The sequence below is a fragment of the Haliaeetus albicilla genome, chromosome 13, assembly GCF_947461875.1.
Source record: "Haliaeetus albicilla chromosome 13, bHalAlb1.1, whole genome shotgun sequence".
Lineage (NCBI taxonomy): Eukaryota > Metazoa > Chordata > Aves > Accipitriformes > Accipitridae > Haliaeetus > Haliaeetus albicilla.
In genome coordinates this window covers 27,068,834-27,088,011 of record NC_091495.1, presented here as the reverse complement: position 1 = coordinate 27,088,011, position 19,178 = coordinate 27,068,834, and the positions used below count along the sequence as shown (strand labels likewise).

Sequence of the window (19,178 nt, the reverse complement as noted above, 5' to 3'; positions counted from 1 at the left end):
AAGCCAGATCTGTCGCCTGTGCTGAGAGGCCACGGGGCAGAGGATAGCCTTTTGCCTGAAGGGGGGGCAAGGGGCGGGGATTTAATAATACATTTCCATTAACCCAGCACCCTGTGATGCTGACCGAAGTGGTTATCGGTATTTCTATGGCCAATTACAAATAGGGAGTATGTTGGATTTTTTCAGTTACTTTGTAACTTTGTGGGTTGATTGGTTTGGTTTTAAATGGAATGAGGCAGGGAGAAGATGTCTCATCATAAATACGAGACTGGGGACCCTTCTGATACACAGCAGCTGCTGCAGTCCAGCCTCAGAAGAAACCTGAAGTGAGAGGAAGTTCGAGCTGCCACATTAGCCTTGTCCAGCACCATTACTACTTCATTTTCATACTGACCCAGCCTCAACACTGGCATGGAAAAAATTCCGTATGAAAATGAAAGTGGCATGAGGACACGTGGAGGTTGCATCCTTCAGGGGACCACAAGAAACCAGAAAGCCCCTCGAGCCGGGCAGCTGATGCACATGAACGCAGCAAGTCCACTGCATCCTTCAATGTACCGCAAAGGGAAAATCGCACTCATTTTGTACTGCAACCCAAGAGTTTGTCAGCAACTTTTCTTCACTGATGCAACATTGAAACTAGCATAGAAAAGTCAGATCTCAGGCAGGGGCTTCATCGTATCTAAACCTATTCTATTCGTTGCAGAAGATGATACACCTTTCAGTTTGTGAGAAATACACTCATGCTGAATTTCGTGAATTTTACAAGTTTATTGTAGAACAAAGGCAAACAGCACTGGGCACATGGTCAAAACCAGAGGCGCACCGGTTATATCCGAACTTGCTTTTTTATACACTGTGTGGTGTTTCAAAGGGGTTATTTTAATATTTCAGGTATCTGTTAACATAACTCCACCCCAGACCACCCCCCCACTTGTGCAGTCTCTTGTGGTTCGGAGGGGCCTTCGGGGATCTGCAAGGGATGAAGTCAGTAGTCTTCCTCTGGCTGCACTTTTTACCCTGTCGTTTTCCTTCAGTCACACTTTTCAATATCTTCACATTAAACTTCTGTTTTTCCTTTGTTCTTCTCGTATCTTTCATGTCAAATAATCTTTGACCCCCAAAATGCTGTTCTCATGCTAACAGATCACTCCTTATCTTCTTGTGTCCTCAGTTTTACTCATCCTTGAGTCCATACGTCTGGTTTTCTGTGTTTTCACAAATCTATCTACACATCCTTTAATTACTTGAGTTACAGGACGTCTTATCAGAAGAAACTACGTATTCTGCTTCTGCCCATTTATTGCCTACAAACTATAAAATACAATTGATGTCTGGAATATATTAACTACATATTTCCCATGTTAAGCACTAATTTAGTGGCAGTGAGGCAAACATCCTTTCGGGACGTAGCTTATGCAGTAGTTAGGCAAATTTCAGTGTTCTCGTTTTGCAAAAGCCAATATACATTTCACGAGTTCATTATCTTGATCAAAATATTAAACAGTTTGGTTCACAAAGGAAGAGATACAGTAATGATTCTGTCAAAAAACATCCCAAAACAGGACATTTTACTTATGAGCTAGCATCTGGACATATTTCTGGATCTCGCTGAATACAGAGAGGTATGGCTGGGCCAGGAGCTGCTCGGCACCCAAGCTCTGACAGTGTGTATCACTGGGAACGTGCCCCATACACCAGCTGCTTTTTGTCAGAGCCATCAGTTAGAGGCACCAGATAAATGGCAGGGGAAGAGCAAAACACTTGCATGATTAACTAAGAGCACCACTCTGAAATGGTGATGCTCAAAGCCCATGAGATGGTAAGTGTTTTCTATATGGGTCTACATAGCTTTCATTCATTTATGAGATTACACATGTGATGCAGGCTAAATCTCCTAAACTGCAGATAGACTTAGTTTTTCTGTATTATGCCTCTAGAGGGAGTTAGGGCTTGTGTTTTAGAAAGGAGTGTTGAATCGTCCTCTCAACACTGAGAGACAGACCTAACAGTTCTGCAAAACAGCTTTTCATTTCTAAAACATACTCAGTTTTGTTCTCAGTAATCATTATTTCAGTCTGCAACTGTTTTCATCCAGATTGCAACAGGGTAATCAGAAATGGCAATACGCATATCCAGAATACTGCTCTTGGGAAGAACCAAGGTACATCAAGCCACAGGGTTCCCACAGAAAAATGTATTTTGACATTCACTTCAATGCTGCAGTGACATAACTCATTACCAAAAGAAGTGACAGCAATCTGGCTGTCAGCTAAATAGTTACACACATTACTATGCTTATCTTTAGTTCTCATAGCAAATTTTTAAAAAGTGTTCAATTACAGTGATATTGTGAGATCCTGAAGAATTATCCTTAACAGTTATTAAAATATTAACAACTGCCTCTATATTTGGCTTGTATGCTTTACTCCTTCACCTATTCAATCCTCTGCATTTCGCTGTCTATGCTGTTTTATTGAGTTTCTAAACAGGCATTGCCCAAAACCTATAACAAAAACCCAATAATAACAGAAGTTAATGTCTGTCTCTTGGGTGGATAAATTTAAGAGATGAATGGTCAAACAATATAAAAAAAGCATGAACTTAAAGTCCTACCCATGAACTGAAAAAAGTGCACTCAGGGAAGAGCTAATACAAATATACAATACCAGATGTAGCTTTCATTATTTTCTCAGTTTTGCAAGTCAGGTTTTCTCCCTCACATGTCCCATAACACAACAAAATCTCACAAAGTACAAAAATGTGTCTGAGGGAACTACAGTCTTTCACACACGCACATATACACAAAAAAAAAATCACAACCTTAGAGCGCCCAGCTACTTCAGCAAAACCCCAAGTATGAATGCCTGAAAAAAGGGGCTTTCATCAGCTTGACATTAAGTTATACAGTAAAATACCCCACAGAAGACCAAGAACAACTTTTGGCTGACATTGTGTTTCAGCTGATATGAGAACATAATCGGAGTAATAGAGGATTTTCTAGTGAAGCTTTTAAACACAGCATAAACATTTTCACTGATGCAGTGTTGGATATTTCAACGTTTGTAAGAGCCTGGAAAGTTGATTTTGGATATCTAAATCTACAGTTTATAGACTGGTCTGCCTAGGAGGGCCACTCAACACAGTCTTTGAGCAATGGCGATCAACTGAACACCCAACTAAGATGTTTTTGGAAAAGTTAGTCTGAATTTTCTAAAAAGCATAATGATATTATGGCTATATATATTCCAACAAGTAGTCATTTAGCCCTTGACTATATTTGGTTGAATTATCCCTGTTATTAGTATGGGGGTTTTATATGACCAAGTCATCCACTGACCTAGACAGGTCAGACTTTCCAACAGCTATTTGAAATGCATGACACGTTCTGGACAGAAGCAGCTGTCAAGGGATGTAATGGAGGCACCTTTGTGGGAAATACCACTTAATTGTAGCTGATGCTGCTGAGTTAGTCATACTTCCTTACTGCCAGTAGATGAGACACTGTAGTGGAAGTTTAGCTCTATCTCAAGACGGCATGTTTTACAACATAAATTTACAGAAAGAATTGCAGTAATGAAATAATCCAGATTCTGCTCTTTAGTTGTAAACGTGCAATACCCATTCCAACCAACACGGCACAAAACTGATTTTGTCTGGGAGCAAAATATGGCTCAAAACACAAAATGTTAAATTCTGGATTAGTACAGAGTCTATGTCACTAATGGCATAGAATAGCTATCAAATAATTAATAGAAAGCTTCTAAGCACAGCTAGATGTTTTATGAACACATAGGAATGAATTGCTTGATGAGGTCACTTCATTTCCAATGCTGGTGTGCTAGTTAAAAATTGATACTAAAATGTAAAATAAAAAAAAAACTCACTAGAGAAGCATTTTAAGCACAAATTAATAATAAATTTCACTCACAGTTACATAGATTTTCCTGTTGATTTTTTTACTACAAGCTTTACAAAAACTTTCCACTTTTTTTTCTACTGATAGGACAAGGGGTAATGGCTTTAAACTGAAAGAGGGTAGATTTAGATTAGATATTAGGAAGAAATTCTTTACTGTGAGGGTGGTGAGGCACTGGAACAGGTTGCCCAGAGAGGTTGTGGATGCCCCATCCCTGGAAGTGTTCAAGGCCAGGTTGGATGGGGCTTTGGGCAATCTGGTCTAGTGGAAGGTGTCCCTGCCCATGGCAGAGGGGTTGGAACTAGATTATCTTTAAGGTCCCTTCCAACCCAAACCACTCTATGATTCTATGATTTTATTTGAGCCTTCACTGCCTCAAACACATTAATTTCCTTCAGATGGCAGAAACAAGCTTCTGAAATTCATCAGCATAATTTCTTAGTTGTTTGATAATTCGGTGTCTTATCAATAGGATCAACTACAAGTTGATCAAGTGTTAAAGTCTTGCTTACATTATGAGTAACTGACTGTTCCATTAACCCTAATTTCCCTTGGGCTTTGTACGCTTGTTGTGTGTTGTGTTCTATCAGCTGGGGACAGCCAGTGTGTCTATTTTTAGCAGTGACGTGTTAAACAGCATACACAAGGAAAGACGCAGTAACTATTGAGCAAGGATGCAATGTGAGTGCATAAACATCCCCTACTGACTTGTGTCCTTTCTGGAGATGTTGTTATTTCCATTTTCTCAGTGTTCACAGAAGAAAGGTACAGCTTTGCTAATTAAAGGCTTGCAAAGCTTAGATGGAGTTTTCAATCCACAGCCCCACAGATTGCATTTAGCCTGCCAGAACAATTAATTCAACACGTTTCTCAGGTTCTTCCTATCACACACATCTTAAACTACAACACACAATCTGCTTCTCAAGTTTTATGTTGATATTTCTATCAACACTATCATTATTACCCGCAAGGCTAAACTGTAATTAAAATGTCCATGCTGAGCAAGCCCAGTAGCCAGTATATACATATTCCACCTTAACAACCCCTTATCACATCATCTACCATGTTAATTAGAACAATGTCACAAACCCTTCCTTCTTCTGGATCAAAAGCAAACTATAGAATCCAACTTGACCTCATAATTCCAAGTGGCAAAATTTCTCATTAACTGGGCATCATAAGGACCAAGTTTCTTTCTATTTCTATTTGTGTTCACTATAATTTTAATATAGTTAAATAGTAAAACTTTAGGCAATTGCCATCACAGTCACATAATTTTCTTTTACAGGCAGATGGATAGCACAAATGATGAGGGCCATTAGAAAAGACCTAGCACCTCTGAAGTTACAATCAATATACAAACTATGATATATTGGTGCTTTAATATAGCATGCCAAAAGCCATTTTCTTGGCAACTCCTCTAAGAAACAGTATTTGAAGACTGGGAACAATACGTGAAGATTATACTTGATAAATATATCATGCGTGGTTCATGTTTTACATGTTCATGAATTAAATTGGTCGGGGGCAGGGGGGGAGAAGGGGAAAAAAAAAAAAAATAAACCACAACCCCATGGCCTGGAAATAATTGAAGGAATATGCTATACTGCGGACCTTCTACTAAGTAATTTGTATGCATGTTGTAACCTTCATCTCATCCAAGATCACAGATTCAAAGACAGGAAAACACGGGAAGAAATAAATCTGCCCAAAAGCTTACAGCTAATCAATGTAATTTTTTAAATCTTTTGTATCTTATATATAAGTATTGTCATAACACAAAACTATGTAAAAAAAAACGTGAATTGTGCAACACTTTCAAATGTTGGTGCTAGTTTCAAAATACTTATTATTACTTACTATATCTGGCACAGTAACTCACTTGCAAATGAATGCACTTTCACAAATAGGAAACTTTGTTATCCCACCATGATAGAAAAGTAGTTCCTGTAAATCTTTTGGTCTCAAAGTTAGCATGAAGATCTTCTGAGAAGGTCTAGCATTTTAAATTTTGAGTGAATTTGCAGTTTTGTTTCATCTTTGAATAGCATTTTTGAGGGTTATTAAACTGTAAATATTAACCTAAATTTATATACTGCTTTCCTAGTTGCAAGTTCTGTCTTTGCATTTACATGAATCAAAAATAAGTGAAGAGATGTTGGCTCCATTTTCCGTCAACATATTGAGGGATATGGCAAAGGCAGATATGCAAAGGAAAGGAAGACAAGTAGTACAGGGTTGGTGAAAAATCATAATAAAAATGCATGAGAAGCCTTTATATACAATTTAAAATTTCAGTGAAAGTTTGCATTCAACATTATCCTACAGAAGCTGTAAACCTGCAACAGTAGGAAGCACTGAGTGGATAGCATCAATTAATCAAATCCATAGACTTATTTCAGTTTCACTCCCTCCTATTTATTCACGTGCATCAGTAATTTTCACTTTTTTTTCCATCTCTTCCATCAATACCAAAACCATTTTTACAATGACAGCCATTGTTCTCTTCATTTCACATTTGTGATCAGGACTAAACATATTGCTTAGACTTAATGGCAGAGTTCTGGTTAGCATTAAATCTCCTCATTTCAAGTCCCCAGTTACAAAATATTCCTTCCACTTACAGACTCCTGCTGTTACCTTGGGAGTATCTGCATTGGCTCAGCAAATGCTGTTTTCCAACAGCATAAAAAAAAATTCAAAGCACATAATTTTCTTTTTTTCAGTTCATGTTTGAAATGTTATCAGCAACACAGTTAAAATATAGATAGTGGTGGTCTTATATTTTATGCATTGAATACTTCTCCTGGTATGTTGATATAAGACATCTTGATGCAACAAGAGCAAGGTATTTGATTCAAGGTGGTAGTGGTGGTGGGGAGTGATCAGCCCAGGAGACACTGCATTCTTGTAGACCAATAGATAAGACCGTTACCATCTACTGAGACTGAAAAAAAGTGAAATTGCTTCTGTTAATGCAAGTTTGCCATTCATGGTCAATCTATAATGCAAATTATCTGAAACAGTAAGGGATGTAAACAGAAAGCAAGCCTCAAATCTTCACAACCTACACCAGAACACCAGTAATGCTCTGAGACAGACTGCAAATTAAACCTCAGCCTTTCCAGTAGTTTCATCATAACATTACAAAGTCTTAGCAGCAGCTTAAACAGATAACTGCAGCCTAGCTAGCAGAGTGAACTGAGGCTGCTCGAAGTCAGCTTTTTTTCTGCAGCCAGACCTGCAGGAAGAAAACAGAGATGAATGCTTGTCACATCTATACCTCACACTATGCTTAAGATACACAATTCTGTGTTTGCATTGTTTCGGTCACTGCTGTTTTCCAAAACCTGAAAATAGCTCAGCATTTACCAAAAAGGTATTTTATTAACTCGTGCTCTGCTAAAAAAGCATGGTTTTGGCCATAGCTCTTCCCAGAGGAGATAGCATAGAACGTCAAATCAGTACAGCCTGCCAGCACTAGCAGACAACAAGAGAACAGTTACATGGTAAGACAGGAAGAGAAACTAGGAAGAGGTTGCATTATGGAGTACTATGGCTAAAAAGAAAATTTTAATAGTATATGGTTGTGAAGTAAGTTATTTTGTACATATAAGACACATTAAACAATACATATTGATAAAGGTTGCAGGTAAGATTATTCCCCACCACCACCACCCAGATTGTTTATATAGCACTGCATGTTCTGGTGACTTTATTTTTAGACCTAAAATAAGATAAAGGCTATACGCATATAGGTGTTCATGTATTATAAACTAGAACAGGCTGCCCAGTGTTCTTTTTGAATTTTCAAAAGAAAGAATTTACGACTTTTTTCTCCAGAGATGTAACAATCTTTAGTGAAAAAAACCCAACTCTCATTACCTTGTCTTCTATTAACCTACTGTTATTGATTTATTAATATTATGTTGACTTTAGAATGCAAGGTTTTTAAGTCAGGAGAAAATATAACAGATTCAGTGGTTGTAAAGACCTATGTATTCTGGGAATCTGTGAAAGGGCATTCAAATCACTGAGCACTAAAATACAAACCACACAAATAACCATATTCGGTCTGTTATTTTTTTTTCAAATGTTGTAAATATACAGCAGTGTAACAAAAAGTTCCATTTAAATGGTACATCCAAAAGCAGCAGGTCACTAATATGCTCCTGGAAAAGATGCAAGTTTGTCCATTCTAGATAAGACTGTGACCAATTAACTGTGAATCTGTTACTTTCATCCTGTGTAGAAGGGGTCTTGTTACTTGCTAAATTTATTTTCCTGTTTGGACAGGAAATCATCTTGCTAGCAGTATCTCCGATTTTATTTAAATCATTTCTTATCAAAGTAATCTTCCAGAAGCAAAGGTGATCTTCCAAAAGACAGCAGCTTTAGATTTATAAGTTTATGTTCCTTATACTGTCCAAGACTTCATCATGGAACCAGGTTTCAGCAAACATATTAGAGTTCTGCAAGGCCTCGAAAAGACGCCTATAGTCTTCTGGGTATAAGTTACGTGTTTCAGCATTGTCTGGAATTTCTAGCTCTCTCAGTAATTTGCCACCATTGTCCAAGCTCCATGAACTGAAACAAACACACACACAAAAAAAATCATAGGAGCATTTCTTTCTGTGAAAAATTAAAGAGCAAGAAACAGTATCTGAAGGTCCATTTCACTCTTTTTAGCTTCTAGAAGTTAACATCTTCCTACAACACAAGTTATTTTCAATCCATACTGCAAACAGGAAGAAACCTCTGCTAATAAGACATACAAATACCAAATAAAGCCCCCAACAGACATAGACAATACCAAACCACATAAGCCTCCTCGTTAGAGGGTGGGTGCCCTCCCTCCTTCCTCTGCCCCAACTGCGTAAGTCAGTAACAGGCGTTACAGCATACAAAGGGGTTATTCTTCAATGCCTGGGAAATTAAAGCCAAGGTCATCTTCAAGAGGATGATTCAGCATAGCATGAGTTAGTATGGCTTATACCTCCCAGGTATTTTCTTCTATATATAAACAGATGTATCCACTGTCTCCTCATCTACATCATTGCTATGAAAGCTAGACCTTTTAAAAATGTGCATGTACATTAACTATTTCCCAGACAACAAAAGGGTGTATAAATACACAGAAGATGCACATTAGAAGCACTCAAGGTTAGCTCCACTTCCTGACTGAAGGATCGAGGGGAGATTAGGTACCACCACTGAGATTTAAGAAAGAAAACCATTAAGGCTCTTTGCACTTGTCTTCGCTAAATGAGTTACTGGAAATTATTAGCTTTTTTTTTTTCTTCCTGGAAATTAAATTCTATAAACTACTACCAGCAAATGAGAAAGATCTTAATTATTTTCATTAAGAAGCTGAAGTCAATGCTTTCCAGACTGCAGACATTTCCTATTTATGGGAAATGGATGTCTACTGATCATAAAGCAAAGTGAATAGCTCCAATGTAATACCAAAAAGAATAATTAAAGAGAGTTGCATAATTGGCAAATAAATCTAAAGCCTAATTTTTTAATTAGATAACAGAAAGCCACTTGAGGACATCCCCACTCCACCTTTGATAACCTTCAGCTGTTTTCATTAGTGTTACTTTGATGTCTGTTATAAACTGAAACTCTTTTTCAGCTTTTCATTTCTATACCTGCAAAACTCTTGGTGACTTTTTTATTATGTCTGTAAAGTGAATGAAAACTTCTTGTAGATACATGACCTCATCTCCATGGGAGGTACAGACAATTACTGCACATCTACATTCTAAATACTTGTCAACCTTCCTGTCAAACCTCAAGTTTTTATCATCTGTGAATACAGGCCAGGAACAGTCCCCAAAATGTTGTATTGTGGGTTGCAAAAATGAAATCATCTATTCTACATGTAGATAATTTATTTATTAAAAAAAAAAGGCAGCTGTATTTCAGCTGCACATAAATACTGCTTTGAGAACATATTTTAATATTCTCCTATATTTCTCTGAAGTATAAAAACTATAATTCTTTCTTACTTACTTTAATCTATCAGTAAGTCTAGACTTAGGTCTAGCAAGACACTGTTTCACCATGAAAATAAAGGTAGATGAATTTGTGGGATTCAAGCCTCCTGTAAATAGATTTTGCTGAGGAGTCAGTCGTACCAAACATAAATGGTCATTTGGCAGCCACTGCAAGAAAAACAAAACAAGTCACTGAGAAGTCATTTTTAAGACAGTGTCTGTCTTTAGCTAAGAGAAAGCATTTCATCTGTGCCACCAGTAACATTTCTTAAAGAGTTTTAGAAGTCTTAACAAGATGACTTCATTGGAAGCTGAGGCGTTAAAATTCTGTTCTATAATGAAGATGCTTTACCTCCCCCGCCCCTCAAACAGGAAAGGAAATAGAAAACACAACAGACATACTATCACTTTGGGTTTATTTTTAGTTTTTAAGACTGAACTTTCTTAGTTGAAATAGAAAATACAGGCTTGATGTGAGTTCTCAAGAGATTATATGGCCTATAGTATTCCTATACTATGCAAGGTATCAGATCAGATCATTTCAACTACCTGCCTTTTGTATATAAAGATGGAATTATTTGAGTGTAACACTAAGACAATACTGCAACTTGAGGATTTTATGAAATTGGGAGGGAGTGGAATCTTTTAACTGAAATGAATGTGCTTCTGTATCGGCAGCAATGGATATATCATCCAATAGATCTCACATCTGTACTTCTCCTAAGGCTGTCACAATACATCTTACATAATCCACCTGATATGCCTCTCTACATGGCTTTACAGCAACACACCTAAGTGTGTAAGGCACACCCAGTCACTTAGACTCACTTATAGTCATTTATATTGTGCAGTAAAATCTCAGACAACACTCAATATACTACCGTAGCAGTTTCCTGAGGAAGGTAAAACCAAATATTAAGTAAACATGCTTTTATATTATTGGTATTAAATAGAAATATATTATACAAAGGAACATCATTACTTCTCTAAAAGAGAAAAGTAAAGAACTTTATACAAGGTATTTTTCCACTTCTCAAATTTAAGGTTTTGAGACTCACACTTTTCAGCAACTAACTAGCACATGGAATCTACACTGGACAAGTGAATGACCACTGTAATCAAAATGAGCAGTGTACTGATTGTGCTATTAATTGTGGTAACACTTGTATTGTTCAAGCAGGTAGATGTGACCCTGTCAGTAACTTCTTTTGAAAAAGACTTTACCTGTTCATATCCCTTTATGCTGTTTATTCACTACATTTTTTCCATCATAGAAAATAAAGATACTAGTTTATTTCAGTTTCTAAGCTAATAGCAATTCTTCACCCCACTTCTGATGCATCTACATGCTGCCTCTAAATTTTAATCAGAAGAACACTTCTTTAAAAATACATGTGTAAATGCTGTTATGAAGTTATTTTAACCTTTAATTAAAAGTGGTTTAGCTGCATCTCCAAAAGGAGAAAAGTGCACACAATGATCTTACCGTGCTTTTTGGTACTGCCCGTCCCCCATTTTTCAAATTAGTTACAAATGATGACCAAGGTTCCTATGGGAGGGAGCAAATACATTACAGAATTAAAGTGACAGAATAGAATAAAATAGAACAGAACGGAACAGAACATTTCAGTTGGAAGGGACCTACAATGATCATCTAGTCCAACTGCCTGACCAATTCAGGGCTGACCAAAAGTTAAAGCATGTTATCAATGGCATTGTCCAAATGCCTCTTAAACACTGTCAGGCTTGGGGCACTGACCACCTCTCTAGGAAGCCTGTTCCAGTGTTTGACCACCCTCTTGGTAAAGAAATGCTTCCTAATGTCCAGTCTAAGCCTCCCCTGGCGCAGCTTTGAACCACTCCCACACGTCGTATCACTGGATACCAGGGAGAAGACATCAGCAGCTCCCTCTCCACTTCCCTTCCTCAGGAAGCTGTAGAGAGCAATGAGGTTGCCCCTCAGCCTCCTTTTCTCCAAACTAGACAAGCACAAAGTCCTCAGCTGCTCCTCATAAGACATTCCTTCCAGCCCTTTCACCAGCTTTGTTGCCCTCCTCTGGATGCATTCAGGGACCTTTACATCCTTCTTAAATTGCAGGGCCCGGAACTGCACACGGTATTCAAGGTGAGGCTGCACCAACGCTGAACACAGCAGGATGATTACCTCTTTTGACCAGCTGGTTGTACTGTGTTTGATGCCCCGCCCAGGATGTGGTTTGCCCCCCTGGCTGCCAGGGCACACTGCTGACTCCTATTGAGCCTGCTGTCAACCAGCCCCCCATATCGCCTTCTGCAGGGCTGCTTGCCACCCACTCCTCTCCCAATTTATACTTGTGCCCAGTATTACTCCATCCTAGGTGCAGAATCCAGTATTTAGACTTGTTAAATTTCATCCCATTAGTCATTGCCCAATGCTCCAATCTATCTAGATCCCTCTGCAAGGCATCTTGTTCCTCAAGAGAATTAACAGCACCTCCCAGTTTGGTATCATCAGCAAACTTGCTAATGGTGCATTCAACTCCTGCATCCAGATGGTTGATAAATATAATGAACAGAACGGCCCTAGAATTGAACCCTGAGGAACACCATTGGTGACCAGTCACGAGCCAGATGTAGCCCCATTCACTACAGCCCTTTGAGCCCTGCTGTTCAGCCAGTTCTCCACCCAGCACACCATGAACCCTCTCATCCTGCAGTTGGACAGCTTGTCCAGAAGGATGCTGTAAGGGACAGTATCAGAAGCCTTACTAAAATCCAGAAAAACTATATCTACCACCTTCTCTTTATCCACCAGGCAGGTGATCTTATCATAGAAGAATATCAAATTAGTTAAGCAGGACTTTCCCTTTGTGAACCCATCTTGACTGTGTCTGATGATTGCATTAGCCTTTAAATGCCTTTCAGTAGTACCCAGTATAATCTTCTCCATAACTCTTCCAGGTACTGAGGTTAGACTAACAGGTCTGTAGTTCCGTGGGTCTTCCCTCAAACCCTTCTTGTAGATTGGAATAACATTGGCTAGCTTCCAGCCAGCGGGGACCTCCCCAGACTCCCAAGACCTTTGGTAGATGATCGAGGGGGGTGCTGCCATAACATCCGCTAGCCCCTTCAGTATTCTGGGATGAATCCCATCAGGCCCCATGGACTTGTGAACATTCAGCTGATACAGCTGGTCCCTTACAATTTCAGTGTCCACAAATGGAAAGTCACTGTTCCCACACTCGTGTTCTTCTGACTCAGGGGACCAGGCAGCCCAAGGTCTATCAGTATTATTAAAGACTGAAGCAAAAAAGGCATTGAATGCCTCTGCTTTTTTTTCATCTCTATTAGTCGGATGACCATCTTCAACAAGTATCATCTTATTCTTCAACTCCTTAATATTTACCTTAATATATACCTCATGGCATAAGGTATTTGGAAGACAATAGATAGAGAAACTTTTAATTTTAGATTAGGGAAACATTTAAACTATGAAAGTAGGTTACTTGAAAAACAGAGCACAAAGATAAATCTAAAAAGCATGAAGTGCAAGTTCATGGCCATGTGCTCATATGGAGGTGGGGGGGCAACATAAAAAAAATTTTCAAGAAGTAAACCATAGCATGTTTGACAAGGTAGGATAGTTATTGACTAGCAGGAGAAGCAGGCCTGCTTGGAACATAAAGGCACCAAGACTTAAAAAAAAAAAAAAAATTCTACTGAACACAGCTCAGGAAGTCAAAAGCATACATGATTGCAAAATGCAGAGGACATAAAAAAGAGCAGACTATGACACATTGGAAGAGCAGCCTTCTAGCCTCACACAACCCTTAGCAAGATGGAAAAGACTTACCTGTTGCACAAACATCTCTTTCATATCTACCAGCTTCTGAGAATAAATGTTTTTGAGTACAGCGGCTTGTAATGAAAATACTGACATCATAGTTAATAACGATGCTGATTAAGTGAAAGTTTTACACAAAACATGACTGTTTCAGGTTTTTACATCCAGAAGTTTTCAATAGGTCTCCAACTAATTCAAATGTCAAATTAGCTTTCAATTAGTTTACGATAGTGAAACACTATAAACCCTTTCTAAAAACATGTTCATAGCATTAGACTATGTCAGGTGGTACAAAACTTACCATGTGCAATAGCTGAATTTCACATCCTACTTGCCAAAGTATAGTAAGCGCTTGGTAAGCCCTCACTTCCCCAGGCTTTGCTGTTAATACCTAACAAAATGGCAAAGAAAGAGCATTTTTGTTGCAAAACTAAGATTGCTTCTTTATCTAAGCAAAATCCTTATATATATAATGAGTGGTAAGAAATTCATAATTAAGTCTAAAATTCCAAGGTGAAGTTACATTAGGCCTCAAATACATACTTTGTGCTATTTTAGTACATCTTGTCAGAACACATGATTAGAAGACATTATGGCAGTCTAAGTATTTCTTTGCAGCAGTTATTTGGATAACTGAACTGTGCAGGAATTTCCAGCTTATACTTTCTGGTCCTTTTTAAGGCAGGGAAGTTTCACAAAGAAGAGAAACAGATCATATTTTGTATAAAAACCATAACATGGGCAAAGTTATTAGGTCACATTGATAAGATAATATTCCCAGTAAGACACACAGGCAGAGTAAGCAAAATATCACGTGACGTCACTGAACATTAAACAGCTTGTGCAGTCATCATCCTGATCAATGTTACAGATCGGACAACTCTCAGGGCAAGAAAAAAGGAAAACTTGTGGTTTTTCTCAAACAGGGCAAGTAGTAGTAAATAGTAGCAGGAAGATTTAACTTCTTATAATAGATTTAAAGAGCCTTGTCATATGATCAACTAAAAAAAAAAAAAAAAAACAACCCCCAAACCAAAAAGGAACCAACAGTGCCCACTAAAAGAAGGTTCCAATTGCTTTTACTTAGGTATACAACTCTCATTTAACAGGGTTCACAATAAAACCAGAAAACTTGGTGAAGAAAAACAGTGACTGCATTAAATGAATAGGCTGCCCACTATTTACTCAAAAATCTGGCCATTAAAAACATACCATTTAAGTGGATATTTCAGTGGGGGCCAACCTGTCATTTCACAGAAGAATATACTTAAGACTTTTAATTTTTTTTCAGTAGGGTGTTAGACACAACACAGGTTGTGTAAGCACACCTGGAAGTCTTTGCTTACTTCAAGTAATTAAAGGTTTGTGGCTCTGTATGAACCTCACAGTTTAGCAGAAAGAAGGGGTACACTTGAACTATAAGTACAGTTCTAGAGGTTTGGGACAGCGTAAATTAGGAACGCATAACCCAGAAAGCTGCTCTGCACCTTAGTGTACAGAACCTTAATAAAAAGGTGTGTAAATCACTCATATTTTGCCTCAGTTTTTTCAGTACTGCGTACAAAAGTGGATCAAGAGGACAATGCACCTGAGTATGGTATTTAGTAACTCTCAGTCCTCTTCACAAGGCATTTTGAATTCAGTCTTCATTGACTATTACCTGCAACTAGTAAGCAATTTTGTTGCAAAAGCACCTTACAGAATTTAAGCACTTCACAAGTTACAATGGAAAGCAGCCAGTCTGCTGCTGCATATCCTTCTCAAGGACCAGTCTTCACATTTGTAAGATTTGTGGTTATGTGACAACAGAATGTTTCTCGACAGTGCTACTACTGCATAAAGAGAACAAGTAGGAAACAGACAAGACTTAAAAATTCTGCCAGAAAAAAGAAATTCACTAGCAAAAACATTAACTATACAATATAAATGTTTTTGTGTTCTGGGAAGCACTAATTCTTTACTACCTGTAAAACCTCTTACACATACCTTGTACTCTTTTTCACTTATAAAGATGTTGAGTTCTACTCTTCCATATCTGTATATGGAACTGCATTCATACAGGGCAAAAAGAAGCCTCCAAAGTGTGTTCCTTTCCTTTTTTTGTGGTAAGATCCCAAAAATTTTCAGAGGTACATCTGTTTCAATAGTGTGTAAAAGTATCTTTAAAATTTTGCAGTATATACTAGACAATCTCATTAATGCTAATGTCTAAACTACAAACAACTGGGAAAAGAAACTCTGTCAGCTCATGTTGTTCAATAATCTAATACAATTCAAGCTTTAGTCAAAGCTTAGCCCAGTTTGCATTAGACTACACCTTTATTAAAGGCAAGCAAATACCTGAGATTTCATATTTCCACAAGGGTTTTTTAAAGCTATCAAGAACCTAGATAAAGCTGAAATGTAGGAAATGGCATCCATTAATCCAGCATATATATTAAATAGAATATACACCTCAAGGAAATCCCAAAGATTTTGCCAAACTGCCTATGCACCCTTCAAATGTATTTGTAACATGTTTGATCATATACACATACCTGCCCTCCAAGGAACTGCTGCTACACCCATGGTTTCAAAAAGTTTGTCAGAACACACAGCAGGTGGTTTCACTGTTCCAGTCACCAAAGGATCCAGTCTGAAGAAGTCACCATAAATTACCTTTAATTGTCCATCCAGGCTATTCTCTAGGGACTGAATAAAATCAGTTTCAGCTGAAGAAATCTGGATGCAGTAACCTGTCTTGCAAAACACCCAACCCAAACAAAAAAAATGTTCAAGCACTACCTAAAATTGTTACCCAGTTAACAAGAGTCAAATCTCAGAGCTGCTTCTTACAGCTGATAAAAAGAATAGCTTCCTTCATTGTGCAGGACATTTTGACATTTTTGTGTTGTTCAACTGGAGCTTTAAAACACATTCTTAAATTAGTAATATGTTCTGCAATGTTTTGCAAAAAAAGCTATACTCAACTAAGCAAACCACTGCATTTAATGATTTGCAACTGGAATTCTTCATATACACAGACAGAATGCCTTTTATACACATTTTAAGTCAGTTGAGAGTCTTTGGTTCCAAACCTCTACTGCTGAACACGCAATGTAAAACCAAACAATACGTACTATTATTAAGTGTTATTTCAGATGTTACAAGTAACAATCACTAGCTAATTCCTTTTTGATCCAATAGTTATTAAACAATTGTAAGTTAATTTATTTTTTCCCCTTTAAGTTTTAGAAATGTGCTACCAAATCAAAAGTGTACCTGTAAGTTTGGAAGAAAAGCTGAGCTGCTTTCCAGAGCTACCACTCTAACACCTGCATTGAGCAGAGTTCGGGTCAAGATTCCAGGACCTGAAGGGGGAGAAAAAAAAAAAAAAAAAAAATTTAAAAAGCACTTTTTTTCAGTTATTTCCTTTAGTGATTTTACCAACACAACACTTGGGACATACCACCTTCAACAGGAGATAACTTGTGTTTGTTGAAACACACTTCAAAACAAGAGTTAGAAAAAAGATTTACATGCAGCCTGTCTGAGATTGCTCAGTGAATTACACTAAGCACAGCATTACAGTCAGATAGGGAGGAACGTTAGATATAGTGTTTCAAATATTTCTACTGCTATTTCCTCTACCAGCTGAAATCTACCTTGAAACCTTACCCGTATGATCTCTACAGGCAAAATACCCTCTGCAGAAATGTAAAAAAATATTAAGTAACTGCAGAGGGCTAGCTGCATAATGGCCCACAGTCTTAGGCATGCATTTGCTGACAAGAGATAAAGTTCACCTACAAAACCAAGAATATTACCGGGACAGAAATTTACATCTTTACTACCTCTATAGCAAAGTTTTAACACCAGCGACTCGAGTCTCCAGGCTGAGCACTCGCTCATTCCCCGCAAAGCTCTGCGTAAACGGACCCCCTCGCCACCCGCCCCAGGCACACCGCAGTGCCGCGGCACCCACACGGACTTGCGGGTCGCCAACGCCCGCCCAGGAGGACCCTAGGGCGGCGTCCGGCGCAGCGCCCCAGCACGGATCCCGTCCCGGAGGGCCCGGGCAGCGCCGCCGCGGAAGGGAGCCGCCACCCCCGCCCGAAATCCCGGGCGAGGAAGGGCCCCGTCCCCCTCCCTCCGCACCACCACCTCTCCGCGGCCCCCCGAAGAGCAGGATCTGGGGCCCATTACCGCCGGCGGCGAGGGCGGCAGCTGACGCTGACCCCGCAAGGTCACTGGGGCACGCCGAGCAGAGCCGCATCCCGGCGGCCCCGGGGACGGCTCAGCCCCGGAGAGGCCCACCGCCGGAGGGCAGCGGGAAGGCGGGTGGAGGAAGGACGGTCGGAGCCTCGGGGCAGCTTACCGGGCGCGCACTCGAGCAGGACGGGCCGGGGACCGGGACTGGCTCCGCCCTGCAGGCAACGCTGCACAGTGCGCGCTAACTGCGGGCAGGCGATGAAGCGGCGGAGCGGAGCTCTGATCCGCTGCAGCTGCTGCGCCTGCTGCACCAGCCGTTCCGCCTCCGCCGCCTCCGGCACCCGCAGGCCCGGGCTCGGCCACTGCCCCGCCGCCCGCTTCGCCGTCGCCCAGCACGGCCGCAGCCCGCACAGCAGCGGCCGCAGCCCCACCGCCAGAGCCGCCGCCAGGAGACGGCGGCAGCCCGCAGCGCCCGGCGGGGTTCGGCCTGCCAGCATCACCGCGCCGCCGCCGCCACCGACCCGCGCTAGACAGCACCGGGCGCGCGATCGCCGCGGCAACGGGAGCGTCACTTCCGCCTCTCCCCGGCCTCTCTAGCGCTCTTCCGCTCTATCATCGGAGGTCTCTCGTCCCGCCGTCTTCTCTATGGTGCCAGCCCTGCACCGCCGGGAGCCTGCGGCAACGGCGGCGCGGCAGGACCATCCCCCTCGCCTCCACGCCATGCCGGGTGGCGGGTCCCGGCCGCCCGAGCCGTAACGGAGCTGAGGTGAGCTGACGGGGGCTTATCGGCAGGAGGCGAAGGGGAGATGTTTCCCTCGGTGCCGCGCACCGCCGCCTTCCGCTCGCCCCGGCCGCGGCCGGGGGCTACGGGGCGGGGGGTGAGGGCCGCCGGGCGGGCGGCGGGAGGGTGCCGTCCCCGCCGCCTCGCAAGCACCCTCCCGCCGCCCGCCCGGCGGCGAAGCTCCGCCGTGAGGCGACCGAGCGAGCGCGCGCGGGCGGCGGTTAAACGGCCGCGGCGCGGGGAGGCCAGTACCGGGCAGGCAGGGCGGGCTGAGCTCTCTACCCGCCTCAGCCGGGATGGCAGGTGCCGGCGCTGCGGTTCCTTCACCCGGAGCGGTACCTCTGGGGCTAAACCGAAGGGATATGTCGTGTGGCGGCCGTTGGTCGTTGAGGAGCGGGGGAGGCTTCGGCCGGCAAGAAACGTTTTGCCGCGCGCCGGTGGAGGGATGTCTGCTCGGTGTGT

General features: G+C 40.9%; 2 protein-coding genes across 6 annotated transcripts in view; one reads left to right on the top strand and one right to left on the bottom strand.

Annotated features, from left to right (window-relative positions):
• Positions 1 to 7,470: 7,470 nt before the first annotated feature.
• On the bottom strand, positions 7,471 to 18,567 carry TFB2M (transcription factor B2, mitochondrial). The gene is made up of 8 exons (XM_069800599.1): positions 18,102 to 18,567; positions 17,006 to 17,094; positions 16,282 to 16,435; positions 15,731 to 15,879; positions 14,046 to 14,135; positions 11,408 to 11,470; positions 9,938 to 10,089; positions 7,471 to 8,506 (listed from the first exon to the last, which is right to left on the bottom strand). Exons 1-8 carry the CDS (start codon positions 18,430 to 18,432, stop codon positions 8,320 to 8,322), a joined length of 1,215 nt encoding a protein of 404 aa, XP_069656700.1. The 5' UTR covers positions 18,433 to 18,567; the 3' UTR covers positions 7,471 to 8,319.
• A 4-nt stretch (positions 18,568 to 18,571) lies between these two features.
• The window catches only part of CNST (consortin, connexin sorting protein), a 54,008-nt gene continuing 53,401 nt past the window's right edge, over positions 18,572 to 19,178 (top strand). For 3 of the 5 annotated variants that reach the window (XM_069800591.1, XM_069800587.1, XM_069800589.1), the window contains exon 1: positions 18,572 to 18,701. The gene's annotated coding sequence lies outside the window, so the exon portion shown is untranslated. The remainder of the gene's footprint in view (positions 18,702 to 19,178) is intronic. The other 2 variants (XM_069800588.1, XM_069800590.1) reach the window with 1 other exon arrangement.